Source organism: Lipotes vexillifer, unplaced genomic scaffold, assembly GCF_000442215.2.
Source record: "Lipotes vexillifer unplaced genomic scaffold, Lipotes_vexillifer_v1.1 scaffold83, whole genome shotgun sequence".
NCBI classification, from domain to species: Eukaryota; Metazoa; Chordata; class Mammalia; order Artiodactyla; family Lipotidae; genus Lipotes; species Lipotes vexillifer.
The window spans coordinates 498,439-524,842 of NW_006799780.1; the positions used below are offsets into that span (position 1 = coordinate 498,439).

Here is a 26,404-nt window from a genome sequence, read left to right on the forward strand (position 1 = left end):
GCCCCTACCCCCACAGGGCTGAGAGCAGGAATGGCACCCACTGCTCAAGTGTCCCAGAACCGGGAGGGGCAGCCCCTGGTGGTGGGCTCATTGCTCTGGTGGGCTCTGTGCACTGTGACGATGAGCCTTACGTAGTCACCGTCACGGTGGGTGCAACCGTGGAGCGGTGTTTTGTGGGATGTAACAAAAGCAAGTGGGAACTTCATGGCAGAACTTGAGGAGACCCTCTGTAGGAGCCATCAAACGCCTGGACAGAAGGATTTTAAGAGCTCTCTTTATGTAGGAGTGGCAGGGGGTTTACTATGCCAGACGGAAATCCGGCGACAGCATCCAACAGCATGTGAAGATCACTCCAGTGATTGGCCAAGGAGGGTGAGCGCCAACTCTTAAACTCTATTGTTTTGAGGGGCCCCTGTGGGCGTTGGGTTTGTATATGGAAATGCAAATACAGTAGGGTTGGGTCTGTACGTAGTACCTGCCGAGGACACCTCCATGTGGCCGGCAGCAGCCCCAAAACAGCACAGGCTCTTCTTCTGCTTGTGGGCTTTATGAAGCATCACCCTGACTGTCCACTTCCGCCTGATTGTCTGTGGGTCCATTGTCCCCACGCCGCAAGGAGCTCAGTTTCTAGGCCTTTCCCTGTCATCACAAAGACCACAGAACAGCAGGGCTCACTGCCTCAGCCCCACCTGGGAGCCGAGCTTCTCTCCTTGAGGCACCGGCTCTGTGATGATTCTCTCCAGTCCTCGGGGCTTGTTCCACAAGGAAGAGAGAACCCTGGGGGTCATGGTTAGGAGAAAAAGGTGTCTGACCAGAAGCTGAGACATCTGATTCCATGTGAATCTCAGGTTACCAGAGGAGCCTGTTCATTTGCAGAGAGATAAGGAAAATGCTCTATTCCATTTCCTTCTCCCAGTTACATTTTGTGAGAAGGTTTATGGAGCCAAACAGGACCCCCTAACAGTATATCACTGAGGAGCCTTTGTAAACAAGCCTGAAGGTCAACCAGCCAGCTTCATAGTACAGGTTTACAAGGGACACACGCTGTTGGGTGATGCTTTGGAAAAAGAAAAGGAGCAGTTATGGTGCGAATAACCAGAAAAAGAGAGCCCTGTCTGTGACTCTTATTGTGTGGTTAGAAAACGTTCTGTAGTCAGCAAAGTGTCTGTAGGTTGTTTCCGCTCCGATTTTACTTATTTGTTCGTTTCAAAACTGTTCCCCCCTCCGTTCAGAATCCACTGTCTCATGTTTCCTGCCACTTTGCTTCGCTCCGCATGGTGGGGACACTGGTAGCCCTGACCAGGGGTTTCGAGCGCACAGAGAGAGGCCCCCAAATCCCTCCTGAGTGCACAGGCTTCCGCGTGGCTATTTCCACCAGCGGTCAGAGCTCTGAGGCCACGATGGCAATCACATTATTATTTCCAGCCATCATCCTTAGACTGTCTTCTCAAGCTAAGATTCACTGTGTGTGTGACCAGAATTATTAGGTAACAAGGTGGAGGAGACTGAGTTATTGTTTGGTTATTTCTGTCAGAATGAGTTTTTCTGATCTTTCTGATTTGACAGATAAGAGCAAGAAGTTCTAGAGCCCAGAGACAGTGTTATTTTTTTTCCCCCAATATTTTCCCCCAGTGAGCTGTCAAAGGAAATTCTTAACTAAAAGTAGGGAAATTTTACCTCTTCCTATTTAGTGATGCTCACTACAGAATAACCAGGACTCTTCAGAGTCCTCCAGAGAAAACTGAACCAAAGAGGAAGACAGACAGAGACAGAGAAACAGAAGCAGAGATACAGAGAGAAGAGACTCATTACTATAAAATCTAACATAGTCCTCTGTAATTCTAGCTTCACTCAGTAGAAAATCTACCTTGAGCTGATCGTTGTGCAGGACTAAGGCACCTGTTGTCTTTTCCTGGTGTCCTTGTGGTAATGAGCAACACCACAGGCTGTTTTGGGATTCTGTCCATGATCTTAAAACAAGAGGGTTTTTCTGTGCCTGAAAAATGCCATCATTTATGATGATGTGAAAGAATGTGGAATATTAAATGTAAAAACAACAACCATGAACTTTGGTCATTGTCCAAATGAGTCTTTGCCTTCTACATAAGCTATAAAAGTATTAGTGTCGGCAGAATTAAATCCCATTTTAATTTAAAGTCTGGAGTAGCATTTCATCCTGTCACTGATGCTATCTAGGAGCCAGGCCTCAGGAGTTGGTTAGAAAATGAAGTACCCGTTAGGAAAGTGTTTCTGAGCCAGTTGTGATTAAAAGGGAAGCCCAGTTTCTGAAGGCATGTGTGGGCTGTGTGTGGAAAAAAAAAAATTCATCTTTTATAGACTGTGTTTTGTCAGAATTTAAAATCTGCCCTAGAATGGACCCTGGAGTTTTACTTGAAGAGGATTCTGTTGACGTTTTCATTTGCTAATTTGTTGAATCATCTCATATCTGACTCACTAATAACTGATTATTTATGTTATTAGGAAAATTAGGCATTTTGTCTCGCTCAAGAAACTGTGTTGTACCACTGACAAAAATAAGCAGGTATGGTATTCAGTTTGCTTCATTTGCTTTGTCAGCTTGACCATGCGTTCGTTACATTCTCACCATGGTTCTCTACTTGTCTTTCTCCGTATCTTACTGCAGTTGCCAATTAAGAAGCTTTATGGCAAAATTAGGCCCTTAGACAAATAGTAAAAGAAAAAATTCCCCAGCGAGCCTATATACTTTATTAGTAACGCATGTCAGTTATGATTTAGCTTGTGACTGCAGCTCAGGACCAATATATTTTATGAGAGCATAAAATTTTTCCTCCAAATAAAAAATGTTCTAATTTGCTACCTTAATTTCTTAAGTGAAAAGTATATATACATTTGAGCATTTCACCCCTATAATTTCATGTCAAAAACAAAAATCATTTATAATTAGTACTATGATTTTTATCATGCAGAACAATATATTTGAGTGTTTTCTGAAGTAACAGAATTTTAGGAAGTTGCTGTATTTAAGAACTTTTTTAGGTAGTTTTATCACAGAGAACAACAACGGTATTGTTTTTTTTTCACATCCTTATTGGAGTATAATTGCTTTACAATGTTGTGTTAGTTTCTGCTGTACAACAAAGTGAATCAGCTAAATGTATGCATATATCTCCATATCCCCTCCATCTTGCGTCTCCCTCCCACCCTCCCTATCCCACCCCTCTAGGTGGTCACAAAGCTGATCTCCCTGTGCTATGCGGCTGCTTCCCACTAGCTATCTATTTTACATTTTGTAGTGTATATATGTCAATGCTACTCTCTCACTTCGTCCCAGATTCCCCTTCCCCCTCCCCATGTCCTCAAGTCCATTCTCTACGTCTGTGTCTTTATTCCAATCCTGCCCCTAGGTTCATCAGAACCTTTTTTTTTTTAGATTCCATATATATGTGTTAGCACACGGTATTTGTTTTTCTCTTTCTGACTTACTTCACTCTGTATGACAGACTCTAGGTCCAACCACCTCACTACAAATAACTCAATTTCGTTTCTTTTTAAGGCTGAATAATATTTCATTGTATATATGTGCCACATCTCCTTTATCCATTCATCTGTCGATGGACACTGAGGTTGCTTCCATGTCCTGGCTATTGTAAATAGTGCCTCAATGAACATTGTGATACATGACTCTAGGAATTACAGTTTTCTCGGGGTATATGCCCAGTAGTGGGATTGCTGGGTCACATGGTAGTTCTATTTTTAGTTTTTTAAGGAACCTCCATACTGTTCTCCATAGTGGCTGTATCAATTTACATTCCCACCAACAGTGCAAGAGGGTTCCCTTTTCTCCACACCTTCTCCAGCGTTTATTGTTTGTAGACTTTTTGATGATGGGCATTCTGACCGGTGTGAGGTGATACCTCACTGTAATTTTGATTTGCATTTCTCTAATGATTAGTGATGTTGAGCATCCTTTCATGTGTTTGTTGGCGATCTGTATATCTTCTTTGGAGAACTGTCTATTTAGGTCTTCTGCCCATTTTTGGATTGGGTTGTTTGTCTTTTTGTTATTGAGCTGCATGGGCTGCTTATATATTTTGGAGATTAATCCTTTGTCCGTTGATTCGTTTGCAAATGTTTTCTCCCATTCTGAGGGTTGTCTTTTCATCTTGTTTATGGTTTCCTTTGCTGTGCAAAAGATTTTAAGTTTCATTAGGTCCCATTTATTTATTTTTATTTCCATTTCTCTAGGAGGTGGGTCAAAAAGTATCTTGCTGTGATATTTTTTCTTTTTGGTTTATACTTTAGTACTGGATTGTGTGTATTTTCACTTCATGCTTTAAAGTTTGTTGATTAAAAAGTATTCAACAAACATAATTACCAATGATCTTTTAATACAAATCTATTTTATTTAGGTATAATTGATGTGCCATATTATGTGTTTCAGAAGTGCAACATAGTTATTCACAATTTTTAAAGGTTGTACTCCATTTATAGTTATTATAAAATGTTGTCTATATTCCCTGTGTTATATATCTGTGTAGCTTATTCATTTTAGACATAGTAGTTTACACCTCTTAATTCCCTGCCCAATTTTTCCTCTCCCCCTTTCCCTCTCCCCTCTGGTAACCACTAGTTCTCTATATCTGAGTCTGTTTCTTTTTTGTTCATTCATTCATTTTATTTTTTAGATTACACATATAAGTGATATCATACAGTCTTTCTCTGTCTGACTTATTTCACTTAGCATGATACCCTCCAAGTCCATCCATGTTGTTGCAAATGGCAAAATGCCATTCTTTCTTATGGCTGAGTAGTATTCCATTGTGTGTGTGTGTGTGTGTGTGTGTGTACCTCCAGTGATCTGTTTTTGACTATCTATCAAACATGGCCTTTGACTTAGATGAAGATTTTAAAAGAAGGGACAGTGTCTCTCAGGGATATGAAGGGCTTCAGGGCATAATCCATTTTAGTGTAACATGTCAGAGGCTTGGGAAGTGGTGTGGGATCAGGAGGAAGCCTGGCCAGGCAAGGAAGTAAGCTGGAGCATGGTAGACCCAAGATGCCTGGGCTCCTCCCAGTGAGAAGGCAGCTCCAGAGGAGAGGAGACTCAGTGCAGTGAGCTTCCAGCTGGTGCCTCAGCCCATCGAAGGTATCCATGTCCATCTGCTTTTTTTTTTTTTTTTTGCGGTACGCGGGCCTCTCACTGCTGTGGCCTCTCCCATCGCGGAGCACAGGCTCAGCGGCCATGGCTCACGGGCCCATCCGCTCCGCGGCATGTGGGATCCTCCCGGACCGGGGCACGAACCCGTGTCCCCTGCATTGGCAGGCGGACTCCCAACCACCATCTGCTTTTTTAAAAAAAAAAAATGACTCAGTATTTGTATAGACTGTGAAATGATCACCACGGTAAGTCTAGTTAACATCCATCGCCATATGTAGTTACAGTTTTTTTTTGAGAACTTTTAGTATCTACTCTTAGCAAATTTCAAATATGCAGCATAGCATTATTGACTATAGTCCATGCTGTACAGTACATCCTCAGGACTTATCCATTATAACTGGAAGTTTGTACTTTTTGACCCCCTGCATCCCTTTTTTAAAATTAATTAATTAATTTATTTATTTATTTATTTTTGGCTTCCTTGGGTCTTTGTTGCTGTGCGCGGGCTTTCTCTAGTCGTGGCGAGCGGGGGCTACTCTTTGTTGCGGTGCGTGGGTTTCTCATTGTGGTGGCTTCTCTTGTTGCAGAGCATGGGCTCTAGGCATGCGGGCTTCAGTTGTTGTGGCTCGCAGGCTCTAGAGAGCAGGCTTAGCAGTTGTGGCGCACGGGCTTAGTTGCTCCGCGGCACATGGGATCTTCCCGGACCAGGGCTCGAACCCTTGTCCCCTGCGTTGGCAGGCGGATTCTTAACCACTGCGCCACCAGGGAAGTCTCCTGCATCCCTTTTACCTAACCCCCCCACCCCCACCTCTGGCAACCACCGATCTGTTGTCTGAGTTTGAGGGTTTTTTTAGATTCCACGTATTAGTGATAGCATATGGTATTTGCCTTTCTCTATCTGATTTATTTCACTTACTGTAATGCCCTCAAGGGCCATCCATGTTGTTGCAAATGGCAAGATTTCCTTCTTTCTTATGGCTAAATAATATTTCATTGTATGTGTATATACCACATTTTCTTTATCCATTCAGCCATCCATGGTTGTTTCCATGTCTTGGCTATTGTAAATAATGCTGCAGTGAGTATGGGGTTGCATATATATTTTAGAGTTAGTGATTTTATTTCCTTTCGATAAATACCCAAAAGTGGAATTTCTGGATCATATGGTAGTTCCATTTTTAACTTTTTGAAGAACTTCCATGCTGTTTCCCATAGTGGCTGCACCAGTTTACGTTCCCACCAACAGTGCACAAGTGTTCCCTTTTGTCTACGTCCTTGACAACACTTGTTATTTTTTTTTACTTTTTGATAATAGCCATGTTAACAGGTGTGAGTTTGTATCTCACTGTGGTTTTGATTTGTATTTCCCTGAAAGCTAGTGATGTTGAACACCTATTTGTATACCTGTTGGCCATCTGTTTGTCTTCTTTAGAAAACTATCTATTTAGCCTCCACCCATTTTTTTTATTGGGTTGTTTTTTTTTTTGCTGTTGAGTTGTATGAGTTCTTTATATTTTTTTAGATGCTAACTCCCTTATCAGTCATATGATATGCAAATATTTTCTCCTATTTGGTAGGATATCCTTTCATTTTGTTGGTGGTTTTCTTTGCTATGCAAAGCATTTTAGTTTTATGTAGTCCCAGTTGTTTATATTTGGTTTTGTTGCCTTTGCTTTTGGTGTCAGAAAATCACTGCAAGACCAATATCAAGGAGCTTATCCCCTATGGTGTCTTCTAGGAATTTCATGATTTCAGATTTTAAGTTCAAGACTTTAATCCATTTTGAGTAGATTTTTGTGTACAGTGTAAGATAGTGATCCAGTTTCATTCTTTTCCATGTGGGTATTTTTTTTTTAACATCTTTATTGGAGTATAATTGCTTTACAATGGTGTGTTAGTTTCTGCTTTATAACAAAGTGAATCAGTTATACATATACATATGTTCCCATATCTCTTCCCTCTTGCGTCTCCCTCCCTCCCACCCTCCCTATCCCACCCCTCCAGGCGGTCACAAAGCACCGAGCTGATCTCCCTGTGCTATGCGGCTGCTTCCCACTAGCTATCTACCTTACGTTTGGTAGTGTATATATGTCCATGCCTCTCTCTCGCTTGGTCACAGCTCACCCTTCCCCCTCCCCATACCCCAAGTCCATTCTCCAGTAGGTCTGTGTCTTTATTCCTGTTTTACCCCTAGGTTCTTCATAACATTTTTTTTTCTAAATTCCATATATATGTGTTAGCATACGGTATTTGTCTTTCTCTTTCTGACTTACTTCACTCTGTATGACAGACTCTAGGTCTATCCACCTCATTACAAATAGCTCAATTTCGTTTCTTTTTATGGCTGAGTAATATTCCATTGTATATATGTGCCACATCTTCTTTATCCATTCATCCGACGACGGGCACTTAGGTTGTTTCCATCTCCGGGCTATTGTAAATAGAGCTGCAATGAACATTTTGGTACATGACTCTTTCTGAATTCTGGTTTCCTCAGGGTATATACCTAGTAGTGGGATTGCTGGGTCATATGGTAGTTCTATTTGTAGTTTTTTAAGGAACCTCCATACTGTTCTCCATAGTGGCTGAACCAATTCACATTCCCACCAGCAGTGCAAGAGTGTTCCCTTTTCTCCACACCCTCTCCAGCATTTATTGTTTCTAGATTTTTTGATGATGGCCATTCTGACTGGTGTGAGATGATATCTCATTGTAGTTTTGATTTGCATTTCTCTAATGATTAATGATGTTGAGCATTCTTTCATGTGTTTGTTGGCAGTCTGTATATCTTCTTTGGAGAAATGTCTATTTAGGTCTTCTGCCCATTTTTGGATTGGGTTGTTTATTTTTTTGTTATTGAGCTGCATGAGCTGCCTGTAAATTTTGGAGATTAATCCTTTGTCAGTTGATTCATTTGCAAATATTTTCTCCCATTCTGAGGGTTGTCTTTTGGTCTTGTTTATGGTTTCCTTTGCTGTGCAAAAGCTTTGAAGTTTCATTAGGTCCCATTTGTTTATTTTTGTTTTTATCTCCATTACTCTAGGAGATGGGTCAAGAAGGATCTTGCTGTGATTTATGTCATGGAGTGTTCTGCCTATGTTTTCCTCTAAGAGTTTGATAGTTTCTGGCCTTACATTTAGGTCTTTAATCCATTTTGAGCTTATTTTTGTGTATGGTGTTAGGGAGTGATCTAATCTCATACTTTTACCATGTGGCTATTTTTTAAAAATTTATTAATTTATGTATTTTTGGCTGCATCAGGTCTTCGTTGCTGCACACAGGCTTTCTCTAGTTGCGGTAGTTGCGGCGAGCGGGGGCTACTCTTCGTTGTGGTGCGTGGGCTTCTCATTGCAGTGGCTTCTCTTGTTGCAGAGCACGGGCTCTAGGCGTGCAGGCTTCAGTAGTTGTGGCCCGTGGGCTCAGTAGTTGTGACTTGCAGACTCTAGAGCGCAGGATCAGTAGTTGTGGCACATGGGCTTAGTTGCTCTGCGGCATGTGGGATCTTCCCGGACCAAGGATGGAACCCGTGTCCCCTGCATTGGTAGGTGGACTCCCAACCACTGCACCACCAGGGAAGCCCTCCATGTAGCTATTTAATCCAACACCATTTACTGAAGAAACTATTCTTTCCACCTTGTATATTCTTGGCTCCTTTGTCACAAATTAATTGACATATATATGTGAGTTTATGTCTGGACTCTCTATTGATCTACATCATTAGATACATTGAACTATCTATGCAGATAAATATGTGTCTGTTTTTATGCCAATACCATACTGTCTTGATTACTATAGATTTGTAACATAGTTTGAAATTGGGGAGTGTGATACCTCCAACTTTGTTCTTCTTTCTTAAGAATATTGGAAAAATATTCTAGAATAGCAAAAGGAATCATGTACTTTTTTGTAAGATTTAGTTCAACATAAAATGCCTCCTTCAGCACTGAGTGTTTCGTCTGGAATCAGGAAATTTTCACTTAATAACATAAACTCATGCAGAGAGGCAAGTCCTTGGAGACCTCTGGGAAAGGAGGGGAACTGACTTTCACAGGAAAAAAATTCTCCCAACAGCAAAGTTTAGACATCACAGGAGGAAGAATGAGGTCCACGTGAGAGGTGACATGGGTAGCGGGAGAATCACATGACATTCTGATGGCTTTTTAGAGACAAACTAGTGAACCCAAGCAGTGCAAACCAACTGCTATGGGCTGTGAAGCCACAGTGCAGGACCCAGGCCCACTTGGGCTTCACGCCCATCCAGAAATGAGTCGAGTATAGTCCACGTCCAAAACCAAGCAGAGCCTCCCCCACCAGCCTAGCCTTGCTCCTCCTCCTGCCTCGCTTTCCTGTTTAGTGAATGGACCCCGTCTCCTGTCACCATTTCCCTGCAGCTCCATGTGCCCAAATTCTACCAGCCTTCCATGGTCCAGCCCAAGAAACATCAAGTTCCATCTCCCTCCTCGAGCCCCCAAAGTACCTTCTTTGCTGTGTATCACGCCCACCGTCGTGATGGCTACTTGTGTGCCTCACTGCCCTCTCCTCTCCAGCAGCGTCCCTGGGCTGTGCTTGTCTTTGTGAGCCCATGCTGCCTGGTGCGTAGTAGGCCCTCAAGCTGTTGGTGAGCTGGAGTGGACTTGAATGTCTCGGTCCTGGCCTCCTGCCACCTGTACACTCTTCCTGCTTCACAGGGAGAGCGGGCGAGTCCTTAGCACAGGACTCAGGGATGCAGAAGAAGAGGGGCCACCTCCTCTTTTCTGGGGCTCTAAATAGAAATGTCTTTATTGCCGTAAATTAGCTGCTGTTCTGAGAAGGGTGGAAATGCAGGGCTCAGATATCCTGAGCCATTGACGTCACCTAATCGTGCTGCACTGGCCTAGAGAGACACTTAGATTTTCCAATAACAAAGAATTTTTATATCTCTGGCCAGCCACACTGTTTTTCCTTCTCATTAAAGGAGGCTGAAGTGAATGGTGATGGGTCTGTGATGGGAAGGGCTCCCTAGAGGGTGGGAGCAGCCCGTCTGCAGGTGGTTGTAGTGGCGCTGCTTTCTGGGGTTTAGCCCTGAAGTCAAAATCCACCCATGGGTTTGCATTTTAACAAGGAATGAAATTGGAAGCCAGGCTGCTGTCTGCTGGTGGTGCTTTTCATCAGCAAAGATCTTTTTTCCTACGTGAACCCTGTAGCTTTTTGCCAAAAGGCTGGAAATGCCCTGCGAGGTTAGTCTGCCGTAAACATTGTCACCCCCTGCAGCACTCACACATTTTCTCCCCAGATGTGTATTAAACACCTGTTCCGTGCTGGCGCCAGGGACACGAAGTCTCTGCCCCAGAAGCTGTGGGGCCACAGACAAATAAACAGGACATATTTCTAGAGCACAGTGTTGGGAGGTGTGAAACAGGTGCTGCAGAAGCACAGGACGCAGGACTGAAGGAGGCTGGCTAGGATATTTTTAGGTGTCATCTAGGACAAAGGGCAACAAGCTACAACCTACAGGCCAAATGTGGTCTGTTTTGTAAATAAAGTTTTATTGGCTCACAGCCACATTCTTTTTTACGTAGCACCTGAGGCTGCTTTCATTCTACAACAGCAGGGTTGAGCAGGTACAACAGAGACCATGTGGCCAGCAAAGCCTAAAATATGTACTCTCTGGCCCTTTACAGAAAAAATTTGCCAACCTCATTTCTAAAAGATCATTTTCTTTCTTGAATTTCCCACTTTCTTAGGTCAGAGACCATCTGCCCCGCCCTCTGGAAGGCCTCTCCCGCCTCCATGCATGCACATACTTCTTTGAACACCCTTTGCCTTCCTGGCATCCCCTGCACCCTGGTTCAGAGCCTGTCACAACCCCTTTATACCAGTGTGAGAACTTAGTTCCCCTGAGGCTTTGCCTTTTCATGAGGTCCAGGTCAAAATCCAAATGCATGGCTGAAACTCAAATTTCAGACATCTGCAAGCACCGTCCAGGAGTTGGCCTCACATAGGGGAAGGAGGCTTCCAGGATCCCAGCTTTAAACCAGCTCCTCCTAAGCTGGCCTGGTCCAAGGAGAGGGGATCTCCCCACTGCCACCCCCGTAGTGACCACCCCCAGCCCAGTTGCAGTACAGCCCCCATTCTCACTTCTCCAAGCCTTGGCCATTAGAATATGGGGAGCACAGCACTCTCAAAAGCCAGCAGCCAGTGGCAGGCTTGGAGCCCTGGAGCGAGTGTGGGGTTGCAGCTGGTGGTGTCCATCGTACTGTATCATCTGGTCTCTGTTCTCATGGTGGGGGGTGGGGGGTGACACACAGGCCACGGAGAAGCCTCAGGGAGATGCACGTGTCTCGTGTCCAGTAAGAGGAAGTCGTTCTCTTGTGAAGTCAGGAAGCACAGCGCACCCAATGAGCAGCTCCCGAAAATATTCCCTTGGTCAGTGGGGTTATAGCAGGAGAAGGTCATAGCCAGGCTCAGAGGAAGTGGTCTGCTTTCTGACTAATCAGCGTTCCAGGACAAAAGCTGGTTGAGAGCAGACTGAGACGAATCTGACCTGGATTTTGCACAGGGCTTTCCAGAGCTAGACAACAGAGGTTCCTGCCTTTGGAATTTCATTGACCACCACCTCACCCTCATGACAGGAAGGTTGTTTCAGCCCTGGGAAATAGGAAGGACATAATCTCTGAATGAAGAATAGCTATTTAACATGAATCAGTTTGCCTTAGTTGAAACCTTGTTTCTATCAGTGAAAACCTATGTAAGCGTCGTCACAGCCTGACATCAGTATGGGGACAGGCATTTGGAAGTCACTGCTTTAAAAGCAGTTTCACGCTTGTAACTTATTTGGGGATAGAAGAGGCAGAAATAGGGGCTGAGTTGGCCAAATTTGCAGTAATGAAACTTTGCTTTGAGATAAGCTTTTTAGGGTTCATAATACTATGCCATTTTATACAAGGGACTTGCGCGTGCGTGGATTTTGATATCCATGAGAGCAGAGGACAACTAGGAGGGTGGTCCTAGAACCAATCCCCCATGAATAACAAGGAATGACTATATTTTGTTTTATAGTAAACTATTTAATCTTGAAATTGTTGTAAAGATTAGGGAAAAAGAGAACTTTACTGTAATAATAATGCTTAAGACAAAACCTGTCAGAAGTGCCTAAAACAAGATACAAGGACATAGAGTGTCAGGGAATAAGAAGGGGGAAGGAACAGGTCTTTAGTTTTGTGAAGGCTTCAAGTAGGGAAGGAGGGACTGGGTCCTGAAGGCAAAAGCAGTGGAAAGTTTTAAGGGATCCGATTAGGCTCAATATAGGAAAGAATTATTAGAATTGACCAAAGTTTGTAGCCTTATCGGATAGTGAGTTCACCACCACGGGAGGTAATCAAATAGCAGTAGAGTGAGCTTTCAGTGGGAAAAGCTGTCTAGGGAGGTCACTCATTGGCCAGAGGTTAGACTAGATCAGTGGTTCTCCAAGTGTGGTTCCCTGGAGCAGCAGTGGCCCCAGGAATTTGTTAGAATTACAAAACCAGACTACAGAATCAGAAATTGAGGGGGGGGGGGCCTGGGCAGTCTTTTTTAATAAGCCTTCCAAGTGCTTCTAATTCACTCTGAAGTTTAAGAGATACTGGATAAGATGAATGACTTCAAGACTCTGATAATGTGAATTTGTAATATTGGTTCATGAGCAGAGGCTGTTCCTGGTTTAATATAGTCAGGGATGCTTGTTTTCACTTCTGGCCCTCCAGCTTTCCCCTCCTGAGCATGAGGCCCCTGACCCAGGCTGCTCAGAATGTTGTGTTGCAGAGGACCCCCAGCTCTGCCCCAGGCATGTCCAGCTTGTGCCCTAGACCTGCACGTCCCAGATGGAAATGTGGCTCAACAAACGGCAATGTGCTCCAAGTGTGAACCACGTGCTAGATTTCAGAGACTTAGTATGAAAAAGAATGTAAATTAGCTTATTAAAAATATCTCAGTCTCATGTTGATAACATGTTGAAATGATAACATCTCGCACATATTGTACTTAAAATATTAATTTCACCTGTTTCTTGTCACTTTAATGCAGCTACTAGAATATTTAAAATTATGTATGTGGCTTGCATTTGTGGCTCTCACATTATTTCTGTTGGGGGTCTAGCCCTTGCCTTCCAGGCCAAATCTTACCCCAAATCCAGCTCTTTGCGCCCTTTCGCAGGCGATAGAGGGGCTCAAAGAGCTACACATACAGTCTAGCTTCTGTCAATGAGTCGACTGCAGACTTACTGAGCCTCCCAGGAGAGGAGGCTGTAACCCAGGCCCCTAGAAGTGCTTTTCTCTTCCATGATGGGTGCTTAAGCAGACGTTCAGGGACCATTTTTGTTCAGGGAGGTGTGGGGGGCACCTTCCATTAGTTCTCCAACTGCAGCAGAAAGTTAGCTGTCACTTTCTAGAGCTATCGGGTGGACAGTGGGAGCTCTGGGCACCACGCCCTCCCACCCACTGCCCCTGTGGCCCTTGCAGTCCCACCCCAGACCGGCCTTCTCTTGGGTGAGTCTCGCCCCTCGCTGCCCCTAGGCCTCGACTCTCCCCACGTTTGCCAGGGTCAGCTCCCCCTCATCTTTTCCTTCCCAGCAGGTGGCTTGGCTGATAGCCCTCTTCGTGATTTGGGGGCCTCCCCACAGCGTGCACAGAATAGGGGCCTTAATGCTCAGAGAGCTTCATCCCACTGCATTCTCGGTAAAACAGGAAGAGCATGGCTGTTGTGGGCAACCAGGAGAGAAAGATGGGTAGAATCACTTACTGGTTTCTATTCATTGCTGATCCCTGGTGATGAAAACAAGTTTTCAGTGTATCCTAAATTCCCAATATTTGGGATGTGTCACATGGGGGTTTTGCTTCGTTTTGTTTTTTTATTTCTTGTGTTAACATATAAAAAGTATCCATAGAAACAAGGTGGGGAGAATTTTTTCTGTAGCCTCAATACATTTATTACTGATGCCACTTTGTATTTCTAACACCATTATAATTCTGCATCCTAAAAATACATTCTGCAGGTTTCTGATCTATCTAGAACCTCAGCATCTAACTAATTCAACTTGGATTTTGTTAGCGTGTCAATTTTATCCTCACTTTTACTTAATACTGCATTACATGGAAAATATATCAAATGATCCAAATGTGCTCAAAGATGTGCTTCTCCTGCCCATAAGTACACACAATTACAGAGTCGTTGGGAAGATTGTCTAACCCATTTCTCCCCCCCAAAATAGGTAATATATGTCATTTAAAAATGATTATTGTCTAGATTATCTATGTCACATGTTTTTGAATGATGTAGACCCTTTGCAGCTTCCTCGTCCTTCAGGACTCAGTCCAGCTTCTTTTCCCTCCAAGAATCTCCCCAAGCCTGCCCGCCATCTCTCTCCCCACCAGTGAAGGTGACGGTGACACTGTTTTTCTGCATCGTCCATTCCACTGTTAATCTTATGCTGCTTTGGGTAAGTTCTCACTTCCGGCCACTGTGTGTACCCAGTAGATAACAGGAAAATATTTTGAAAGCTAATTTTTATTCCCTAATTCAGTAACCCTTGGAAGGCATAAGAGATCAAAGATACAGCTCTGTCTAGTCCCAAATTATTATTACATGTAGAGTTTTCATCTGTATGTAGCCAATATACATATCACATGCCGTTGCAAAGAGTATTTGCTGTGTTCTCCCAAGGTGCACGTCCAAGTGTGACTTCCTGAAGTGGGAGAAAAAGGACACTGCAACTGAAAACATGACTTCAGTTTGCACTGAAAGTGGCTATTCATGTTTAGAGATGTATTTTATCTAATCAGTGTATTACCACGGTACTGAGTTTGTACATATGTACTTTACTCACAGTAGGTGCCCCAAATATTTGTTGATAGATTTGGTAAAGCCACTAAGTAAACAACATTTTTCCATTTAGCTTTAGTACATATTTACACGGAGCTATTTAAAGAAAGGGCTCCAATATTGCAAAACCACAATTTTTCCTGAGAAACCACGTTTGAGCAGCCCAACCCTGAGCAGATGGGAATGGAGTACCTGCGGGGTGTCTGAGCGGAAGACAACTAGGAGGTCCCAGCAGGGAACAGGCCCGCACGCTGAGAATTCAGCGATGCGATTACATGTGTGAGAAAGTCTCAGCTCACAGGAGAGAGAGGCGACCGCAGGCCTGGTGCTGCTGGCAGCTGTTGTAGCTGGGCACGACAAACTTCATGAGACCCCACACGTCTGAAGCTGAGAGAGCCACCTAGCCGACAAGGGAGGGGACTGACTGAGAACATTCTGGGCGCGTGTACCTACCCTGAGCCCCGTGGGGAAGGAGGCTGCCTCGTTTCAGGTAGACACACGTGCTCTGCCGCTCATGGCTAGCAGGGCGGCAGGCCTCGGGTTGTCTGCCCTGCGCGGGGGTGGGATTCCTCTGTCCCGGCTGGTCTCTTCTCCTGTTCTCTCCGCCACGGTGTAGGTATTTATAAGGCACCTGACCTGTGGTGGGGACAGCTAGGAGGCGGAGAATGGGAAAAACAGAGGGGAAGGCACTCAAAGTCCTGAACCTGAAATCACGTTTCCCTTTCCTGCCTGCTCACCTGTAACGGGCTGCCCCGATGGCAAGGCCCTGCTCAGGTGAGCCTCAGGACGGGAGGCCTAAACATGAAGAAAAATTCGTTTGACTTAAGAAAAGTGAAATAGGTTTGCTGATGAACGGTAAACAGACATAGCTGAGCTGTTTCTTAAAAATTAACGTTCGCTCTTTACCTCTGACACGTTTAAGACAACTAAGATTTAAAGAGGAGATTCTATGTTGGCCTTTGGGAAGGAGGAGCTCCCCACCCCCCAAATTTAACTAAAATTCCAAAGGTTGTATTTTTGTATGATTTGTGTCATTCAGACTATTGAAAGATATTCTGTTCACTGTGGAGGCTTAAAATAATTCAGCACAAGAAGCTTTTATATTACCTTAGAGCTGATTTAGGTTAAAGTTTTACTTATTTACCTATTTTTATGCAATTTATGGGAATTAGCAATTGATAGGAAAGTTTTCTTTTCCCAAAGCAGCAGTTGGTGTCTGTCTCCTCAGAAGGAATTAATTCAGTTCACATTGAGAACTTTTCAGGCTGGGGCATGTGCTCGGCGTAAGCTGGGCATTCATTCCTCTATTCATGAAGCAGCAATTGCCTTCCAGCACTTTGGCCCAGTGGAAGACACAAGGGTGGATGAGAATGAGGTCACCACGTTTTACCCCATATCGGCTTGGCTAATGGGACCACCCATTCCACTCAACCTCGCCCCCGCGCCCCCCCCAAACCTGGGAACCACCTTCAGCAATCTTGCTTTCCTAATCCCCCTGCATCCTCAGAGCCACTTAGTTCTGAAGATTGTGTCTTCCTATCAACGCTTGACTTCATGGCCTTTTCTCCAGCCCCGTCCCACTTCATTTCATCCCATGGCGGCCTCTGGCTGTCCTGCACTAGCCTCCTAACTGCTGCAGGCTCTTGAGAGCTCACTGTTTAATTTTCTGGAGTTTTGTGAGGCATTATTAAAATTAAATTATAGAAGCACGCAATTATATAAATTTTTAAATAGGTAATAAGGACTCAAAATCTACAACTTACCGTGTTACTACATTTTACTGTTAACTATGCTGTTGAGGTTACTTAACATTTGTTTTATCTGCATGGTGGAAATACAATATAAAGTTGTGTTGCACACGCATCTTCCCAACCCCCCGTGTTCAGTGACATGTTGGTAGCTTCAAAGAGCCATGGTGGAAATCAGATGGAGGAAATCAGCAAATGCTACAAATTCGGACTTTTTTTTTTTTTTTAATAAAACACAGTTTATTATTTTTAAGTGCTCTTCTTAATATTATTGTGGTGAAAACAGAGAACCGCCTCCCCCTCCAAACATTGTTTAATTTAATATTTATGTATTTGTTAGCTGCTCACATCTTAAAATTCTTTCTACAACATCATAAACCCATGGAAAATTCTGAACAGAGAAATTCATTGTAGGAAAAATGTTCAGGCAAGGCATGGTTTACATGGATAAAAATCAAAAAATTTAAATCCACATTTGTGACTTAGTCTAGATCACAATTCATCTCCGTTGGCTCAGACTTTTTTTTTGGCTCAGACTTTTTAAAACTGAGGAATTATTGACATAGAACACCGTATTCGTTTTAAATGTACAGCATAGTGATTTGATACATGTACATTGCAAAATGATCAACACAGTAAGTTTAGTTAACATCCATCACGACACAGTTAGAAATATTTTTTTGTTTTGCTGAGAAAATTTAAGCTCTACAATCTTAGCACCTTTCAAATACACGATACAGTATTGTTAATTATAGTCACCATGCTGTACATACATCCCCAGGACTTATTTATCTCATAACTGAACGCTTGTATCTTTTGATCACCTTTACCCATTTCATCCACCTCTCAATCCCCCACCTCTGGCAACCACCAATATGTTCTCTGTATCTATGAGCTCAGGTTTTTTGTTTTTAGATTCCACATATAAGTGATATCTTATAGTATTTGTCTTTCTCTGACTTATTTCACCTATCATGAAACACCATCAAGGTCCATGTTATTGCAAATGGCAGGATTTCCTTTTTTATAGTTGAATAATAATCCATTGTATATATAAACCGCATTTTCTTTATCCATTCATTCATCAGTGGACACCTAGGTTGCTTCCATGTCTTGACTATTGTAAATAATGCTGCAGTGAACATGAGGGTGCATCTCTCTTTTCAAGATAGTGATTTCATTTCCTTTGGATAAATACCCAGAAGTGGAATTGCTGGATCATATGATAGTTCCATTTTTAATATTTTGAGGAGCCTCCATACTGTTTTCCACAGTGCTTGTACCAGTTTACACTCTCACCAGCAGCGCACAAGGGTTCCCTTTTCATCCTTGCCAACACTTGATATTTCTTGTAGTTTTGATAATAGCCATTCTAATAGGTATGAGTTGATATCTTGTTGTGGTTTTGATTTGCATTTACCTGATGATTAGTGATGTTGAGCACCTCTTTGTGTACTGGTTGGCCATCTGTGGGTATTCTTTGGAAAAAATGTCTATTCATATCTTCCGCTCATTTTTTAATCAGGTTTTGTGGGGGGGGGGGATTTTTGCTATTGAGTTGTATGAGTTCTTTATGTATTTGTAGATATTAACTCCCTTATCAGGATCATGATTTGCAAATATTTTCTCCCATTCAATAGGTTGCCTTTTCATTTTGTTGATGGTTTCCTTTGCTATGCAGAAGCTTTTTAGTTTGATGTAGTCCCACTTGTTTTTTTTTTGCTTGTTGCTTTTGCTTTTGGTGTCAAATTCAAAAAGTCATTCCTAGGATCAAGGAGCTTGTCCCCTATGTTTTCTTTTAGGAATTCTTTCATTTCAGATCTTACGTTCAAGTATTTCATCTATTTTGATTTGATTTTTATGTGTGGTGTAAGACAGTGGTCTAGTTTCATTCTTTTGTATGTGACTATCCAGTTTTCCAGTACCATTTATTGAAGAGACTATCTTTTCCCCATTGTGTGTTCTTGGATCCCTTGTTGTACATAAATTGCCCATATATGTATAGGTTTATTTCTGGGCTTTCTGTTCCATTTATCTATGTGTCTGTTTTTATGCCAGTACGATACTGTTTTGAATACTCTAGCTTTGTAATACAGTTTGAAATCAGGAAGCATGATGCCTCCAGCATTGTTCTTCTTTCTCAAGGTTTCTCTGGCTACTCAGGGTCTTTTGTGGTTCCATACAAATTTTAGAATTGTTTGTTATATTTCTGTGAAAAATGCCATTGGAATTTTATAGGGATTGCATCAAATCTCTAGATTGCTTTGGGTACAAAGGACATTTTAACAGTATTAAGTCTTCCAGTTCATGAGCATGGAATATCTTTCCACTTATTTGTGCCTTCCTCAGTCTCTTTCATCAGTGTTTTATAGGTCTCAGGGTACAAGCCTTCCAACTCCTTGGTTTAATTTATTTCTTTGTATTTTAGTGCAACAGTAAATGGGATTTTTAAAATTTTCTCTTTCTGATAGTTCATCATTAGTGTACAGAAACACAACTGATTTTGTATATTGATTTTGTATCCTTCAACTTTACTGAATTTGTTTATTCTAACAAATTAGAAGTCTTTTAGGCTTTTCTACATATAAGATCATGTCATCCAAAAATGGAGACAGTTTTACTTCTTTCTTTCCAGTTTGATGACTTTTATTTTTCTTTGCTAATTTGTCTGGCTTGAACTTCCAGTACTGTGTTGAATAAAAGTGGCAAGTGTGGACATCCTTGTCTTGTTCCCAATCATAGAGGAAAAGCTTTCAGTTTCTCGCCACTGAGTATGATGTTTGCTGTAGGCTTGTCATATATGGCCTATATTATGTTGAGGTACATTCCCTCTATACCCACTTTATTAGGAGTTTTTTTTTTTTTTTGCTGACCGCGGGCCTCTCACTGCTGTGGCCTCTCCCGCCGCGGAGCACAGGCTCCGGACGCGCAGGCTCAGCGGCCATGGCTCACGGGGGCAGCCGCTCCGCGGCATGTGGGATCCTCCCGGACCGGGGCACGAACCCCTGTCCCCTGCATCGGCAGGCGGACTCCCAACCACTGCACCACCAGGGAAGCCCAGGAGGTTTTTTATGGTGAAAAATTTTATATTTAGAATTAGTCTGGATTCAGTTTAGATGATCCCAGTTTTGTTGGCAACAAAAGTTCGGAGCCAGTCAAACAAATGCCTTCTTCGCTTCATCAGCCCAGATCAGGGCATTGATCTTGGCTATGTCAGTGTCATGGAGTTTCTTCACAGCCTGTTTGGTGTTTTTCGGCCTTGAAAACTGCAATAAACACGAATGTGGTGTTGTCGTCTGTCTTCCTCATGGCTCACTGGGTGGTCAGGGGGAACTTGATAATGATATAGTAAAAGCTTGTTTCTCCTGGAGGTGTTCTTCCAAGGATACCTGAGCTGCTTTCAGAGCTACAGTGTTTTAGGCACTGGAAGCTGGGTGACGTATATTGTTCTTTTGTGGCTGGGAATGACTTTTAGCACTGCTTTCTTAGCCTTCAGAGTCTTGGCTTTGGGAGAGACAGGGTCTTCCTTCTTCGCTTTTGGTGTCATCTTTCTGAAAAGTTATTGAGAGCTTTTATCATGAATGGATGTTGAATTTTGTCAAGCACTTTTTCTGCATCTATTGAGATGATCATATGATTTTTTATCTTTCGTTTATGTGGTGTAGCACATTCATTGATTTGCACATGTTGAACCATCCTTGCATCCCAGTGATAAATTTCACTTTATTATGGTGTGTAATCCTTTAAATATACTGTGGAATTTGGTTTGGTAATATTTTGTTGAGAATTTTTGCATCTCTGTTCATCACGGATGTTGGCCTGTAGTTCTTTTTGTTAGTGTCTTTGTCCGGCTTTGGTATCAGGGTAGTGATGGCCTCATAAAATGAGTTTGGGAGTGTTCCTTCCTCCTCGAATTTTTGGAAGTTTGAGAAGGACTGGCACTAAATTTTCTTTAAATGTTTGCTAAAATTTACCAATGAAGCTATCTGCTCCTGGGCTTTTCTTTGTTGGGAGGTTTTTGACTTACTGATTACATCTCCTCCCTAGTAATTTGTCTGCTCAGATTTTCTATTTCTTCATGATATAGTCTTGGTAAGTTGTGTGTTTCTAGGAATGTATTCATTTTTTCTAGGTTGTCCAATTTTTTGGCATATAATTGTTTATAGTAGTCTCTTATGATCCTTTGTATTTCTGCGGTATCAGCTGTAATGTCTCCTCCTTCATTTCTGATTTTATTTGAGTCCTCTCTCTTCTTTTCTTGTTGAGTCTAGCTAAAGATTTGACTGTTTTATCTCTTTAAAAAGCAAACAGTTCTTAGTTTCATTGATCTTTTCTGTTGTCACAGTCTCTATTTCATTTATTTCTGCTCAGATCTTTATTTCCTTCCTTCTACTAACTTTGAGCTTACTTTGTTTTTCTATTTCCTTGAGGTATAAAGATAAGTTGTTTGAGATTTTTCTAGTTTCTTAATGTAGGTGTTTATCTCTATGAACTTCCCTCTTAGAAGTGCTTTTTCTGCATCCCATGAGTTTTGGTATGTTGTATTTCCACTTTTATTTGTCTCAAGATATTTTTAAATTCCCTTTTTTTCTTTGACCATTGGTTGTTCAGTAGATGGTATTTAATCTCCATATATTTGTGAATTTTCCAGTTTTCTTTTTTTTTCTTTTTTTTTTCTTTTTTGTTTTTTTGCGGTACGTGGGCCTCTCACGGTTGTGCCCTCTCCTGTTGCGGAGCACAGGCTCCGGACGCACAGGCTCAGCGGCCATGGCTCATGGGCCCAGCCGCTCTGCGGCACGTGGGATCCTCCTGGACCGGGGCACGAACCCGTGTCCCCTACATCGGCAGGCAGACTCTCAACCACTGCGCCACCAGGCAAGCCCTCAATTTTTTTTGTAATTAATTTCTAGTTTCATACAGTTATGGCTGGAAAAGATGCTTGATTTGATTTCAGTCGTCTTAAATGTATTAAGACTTGTTTTGTGGCCTAATATATGATATGTCCTGGAGAATGTTCTATGTGCACTTAAAAAGAATATGTATCCTGCTGCTTTTGGACGGAATGTTCTGTGAATATCTGAAGTCCATCTGGCCTAATGCGTAGTTTAAGTCTATTGTTTCCTTATTGATTTTCTGGGTGATCGATCCATTGATGAAAGTGTGGTATTCAAGTCCCCTGCTATTCTTGTATTGCTGTCAATTTCTCCCTTTAGGTCTGTTAATATTTGCTTTATGTATTTACATGCTCCTTCTTAGGTGTACAAATATTTACAAGTGTTATATCCTCTTGTTGGATTGACCCCTTTATCATTATATAATGACCTTCTTTGTCTCCTATTACACTTTTTGTCTTAAAGTCTATTTTGTCAGATATAAGTATAGCTACTCCAGGTTTCTTTTGGTTTCCATTTGCATGGAATATCTTTTTCCATCCTTTCACTTTCAGTCTGTGTTCTTAAAGCTGAAGTGAATCTTTTGTAGACAGCGTATAGTTGGGTCTTGTTTTTTATCCATTCGGCCACTTTGTCTTTTGATTGGAGAATTTAGTCCATTATATTTAAAGTAATTATTGATAAGTATGGACCTACCACCATTTTGTTCATTGTTTTGGGGCTGTTTTATAATTCCTTTGTTTCTTTCTTCTTCTTTTGGTCTCTTCCATTGTGATTTGTTGCTTTTCATGGTGGTATAAGTAGATTCCTTTCTGTTTATCTTTTGTGTTAGGTTAGCCTTGTGGTTACCGTGAGGCTTGCATAAAGCATCTTATAACAGTCTGTTTTAAGTTGATACACTGAAGTTTAAATGCATTCTAAAGCCCTCAGTTTTTAATTTTATGTTTTTGATGTCACAGTTTGCATCTTTTAAAAATATTACTATCTTTATATATTCTTTCTATCCCCCTCTACTCCTTTTTTGGGTCTCATACAGTCTCCACTTTCCAAGGCAAATCTTTTACCTGTCCGCTTAATTCTATCCCATGACCAAATACCCCGACCACTCTTTCCCATATTTTTATTTTTAGTTCATAGTTTCTTCTGAAAGCCTACCAAACATGGTGTGGGTTCTCCATATGCCCCCAATATTTCATTGTTTAAATCTTGCAAAACTATCTCACCTCTGCCTTTCCTTGAAAAACTTCTTTGCTGCCTTTACCCCTGATATCCAACATCTCATCATTTGACTTCTGCCTCAGACTCTATAGACGATGCCCTCTCAGAGCTCACCAGTGACCTCCCAAGGATCAGGTCCAAAGACTTTTTCATTGTACTTCCTTACCTTGGTGAATCCCCTGCTCTCTTTGAAACTCCTCCTTTGGTTTGCACAGCATGCTACTGCCCCAGTCATCCCTCCCAACCCTTCCCTTGTTTGCCTTCTTCTTCCTCCTTGTACATCCCCTAAATTATTCTTCAGAGGTATCACCCATTCCTTCCATTTTGGCCAAGGAAGGGGAGTTTGGGAAGGCTTTTGGGACCTCAGCAAGTGACAGCGTAAAAAGCTGTTGCATACTCAAGCTTGATCCAGACTTGCAGAGACATTCTGGGGGATCTGTGGTGGGTGGGGCAGGTCAGCCTATATTTGCAGATAGTAAAGATACTTAGAGTCAGGTGGCTGCTAACTTTGGGGTTCTGGGTGCCCCACCCACTTGTGAACAAGACCCAGCCACTAGGTAGAAATTCTGGAGAGCAGGGTTTGGGTGCTTCAGTGGGTATAGGGGCCTAGCTACAGCTGGCAAGTGTTTCCAGGTTCTAGTCAAGCAGGCTGTGGGCTGAGCAGGTAAATAGAGGGGAAACAAGAATCCACTGTAGAATTATGCTCCTAGTATATGCATCATGGTCTTAATCGGGATTAGCTTAGAGACTGGGCAGGATGACTTAGGCAGTTCCTGGACTCAGCAACATCGCTTATACCATGAACTTCAGTGCTGTCAACTTCATATAGGTGATCCTAGCCCTGGTCTGCCTGCCTGTCTGTCTCTTTCTCTTTCCTTCCATCTCTCTTTCTCAAACCTGCAGAAAAGTTGTAAGAATGGTAAAAAGAACCTCTTTTTTTCCTTGACTATTTGAAAGTAAGTTGGTAACATGATGCACCATTGACTCTGAATACTTTTATTTGTATTTTCTACAAACAAAGACCCTTTTATACATAACCAGAAGACCATCATCCAAACCAGGAAATTAACAGCCATACATTACTACCGTTTAACTCTCAGACTCCATTTGAGTTTTACTTTTTTCCCCACTAAAGTCTTCTGTAGAAAGAGGGTCTAGTTTAGAATCAGTCATGTCTCTTGATCTCCTTTAGACTGGAGTAGTTCCTCAGTCTTTCCTTAACTTTCACAATCTTGACAGTTTTGAGGATAACGAGTCCAACTGTTTGTATAATATCCCTCAGTTTTAGTAAACATTAGTAAAAAAAAAAAAAAAACATATACTAATGTTTCCTCGTGATTAGATTTAAGTTATACATCTTTGCTAAGAATATTCCAGAAGTGATGTGGACTACTAAAAGGCATGAGATTTGAATTTGCTCCATTACTGGTGATGTTAATTTTGATCACTAGATTAAGGTAGTATCTCTCAGGCTTCTCCACGGTAAAGTTACTTTTCTCCTCTTTATAGTTAATGAATATTTTATGGGAAGTTACTTTGGGATTTTGTAAATATCATGTTAATCATCAGACTTTCAATTTATTTGTTAGTTTATGTGAGTATGGACTCATGGATTCCTATTTTATTCAATGGGTTTTAATCTATTTTTTAATGATCTCACTGACTCTATTTTCTTTCCCATATTCTATAATCACCCAATACATTATTATTATTATTACTTTAAGCAAAAAGTTATGTTTTGTTTTATCTATTTCTGTATTCCAAATGTCAGAGATAGAAAGGGCTTAAATAAAGTCCATGCTTTCCAACATCCTTATTTACAAGCAAACAGCAATAAAACCCTGAAACCCAGAGATATTGGATGACTTCCAAGGTCATAGAATTGATGAGATAATCCAAGGCTCTGATCCCAAACCAGCGCCTATTCTATTACACTGTGGTCCCTTGGGCTCTACCACTCACTGTCTGTGCGTCCATGAGTAACCTAATCACATTCTCTGTACCCCAATTTTCTCATCTGTTTAACAGGGACATAATGAGCACCTCACTCTTTGGGCTCATATGAGGATCAAATGAGATAATTCATGTGAAGTGCCTAGTGCAGTGTCTGGCTCACAGTAAATATTCAATAAATAAGAACTCTCATTATTATTGCAGATCTTCCTTGACTTATGATGGGGTTACGTCCCAATAAACCCATCATAAGTTGAAAAGACATTTAATACTCCTAGCCTACCAAACATTGTCGCTTACCCTAACTTATCTTAAACATGCTCAGAACACTTATATTAGCCTACAGCTGGGCAAAATTATCCAACACAAAGCATAATTTATAATCAAGTATTGAATATCTCATGTAACTTATTGAATACGTACTGAAACTGAAAAACAAAATGGTTTTATGGGTACAGAATGGTTCTCAGAGTATTGGTTGTTTACCATGGTGATTGTGAGGCTCACTGCTGCCTGCAGCATCACGAGAGAGTATCATACCATGTATTGCTAGCCTGGGAAAAGATCAAAATTCAAAATTCGAACTACAGTTTCTACTGAAAGTGTATCACTTTTGCTCCATTGTAAAGTTGGAAAATCATAAGTCAAACCATAATATGTCGGGTACCATCTGTACTAACGTTATGATTAACATTTCTGTCTTACATGTGAAGAAACTAAGTATAGGACCCTTGAATATACTTGACAAAGAGAACAAGATTTTTTTTCTCTTTATTTTCTTTTTACTTTTTGACCCCCAACCCCCACCACTGGCTCTGTAGTATAAGCTTGTTTTGTTTTGTTTTTTAAATCCCACATAGAAGAGAGATTTTACATTATTTCTCTTTCTCTGCCTGACTTATTTCACTTAGTATAATGCCCTCAAAGCCTATCCGTGTTGTTGAAAATGGCAAGATTTCATTCTTTTTTCTGGCTGAATAATATTCCATTGTGTATGTATACCACAATTTTTTATCCATTCATCCATCGGTGGACACTTAGGTTGTTTCCATGTACTGCTATTGTAACTAATGCTGCAATGAACATGGAGATGCATATATATTTTCTAGTTGGTGATTTCATTTCCTTTGGATAAATACCCAGAAGTGGAATTGTTAGATTATATGGTAGTTCTATTTTTAACTTTTTGAGAAATCTCCATACTGTTTTCCATACTGGCTGTACCTATTTACATTCCCATCAACAGTACGTAAGTGTTCCCTTTTCTCCATATTCTCACCAACACTTGTTGTTTCTTTACTTTTTGATAACAGCCATCCTTACAGATGTGAGATTATATCTCATAGTGGTTTTTTTTTTTTTAACATCTTTATTGGGGTATAATTGCTTTACAATGGTGTGTTAGTTTCTGCTTTATAACAGAGTGAATCAGTTATACATATACATATGTTCCCATATCTCTTCCCTCTTTGTCTCCCTCCCTCCCACCCTCCCTATCCCACCCCTCCAGACAGCCACAAAGAACCAAGCCGGTTTCCCTGTGCCATGCGGCTGCTTCCCACTGGCTATCTACCTTACGTTTGTTAGTATATATATGTCCATGTCTCTCTCTCACCCTA

General features: G+C 41.7%; 1 protein-coding gene and 1 pseudogene across 5 annotated transcripts in view; one reads left to right on the top strand and one right to left on the bottom strand.

The window, feature by feature from the left end:
- PDE8B (phosphodiesterase 8B) overlaps window positions 1-26,404 on the top strand; it is a 260,688-nt gene that overhangs the window by 160,583 nt on the left and 73,701 nt on the right. For 4 of the 5 annotated variants that reach the window (XM_007471954.1, XM_007471952.1, XM_007471951.1 and 1 more), the window contains 2 exons: window positions 284-372; window positions 2,482-2,542. The exons of the other annotated variant lie outside the window; for it this stretch is intronic. In XM_007471954.1, the coding sequence (XP_007472016.1) occupies window positions 284-372; window positions 2,482-2,542 (150 nt within the window). The remainder of the gene's footprint in view (window positions 1-283; window positions 373-2,481; window positions 2,543-26,404) is intronic. 5 annotated transcript variants of the gene reach the window in all.
- LOC103085501 (60S ribosomal protein L23a pseudogene) lies at window positions 19,835-20,269 on the bottom strand (annotated as a pseudogene).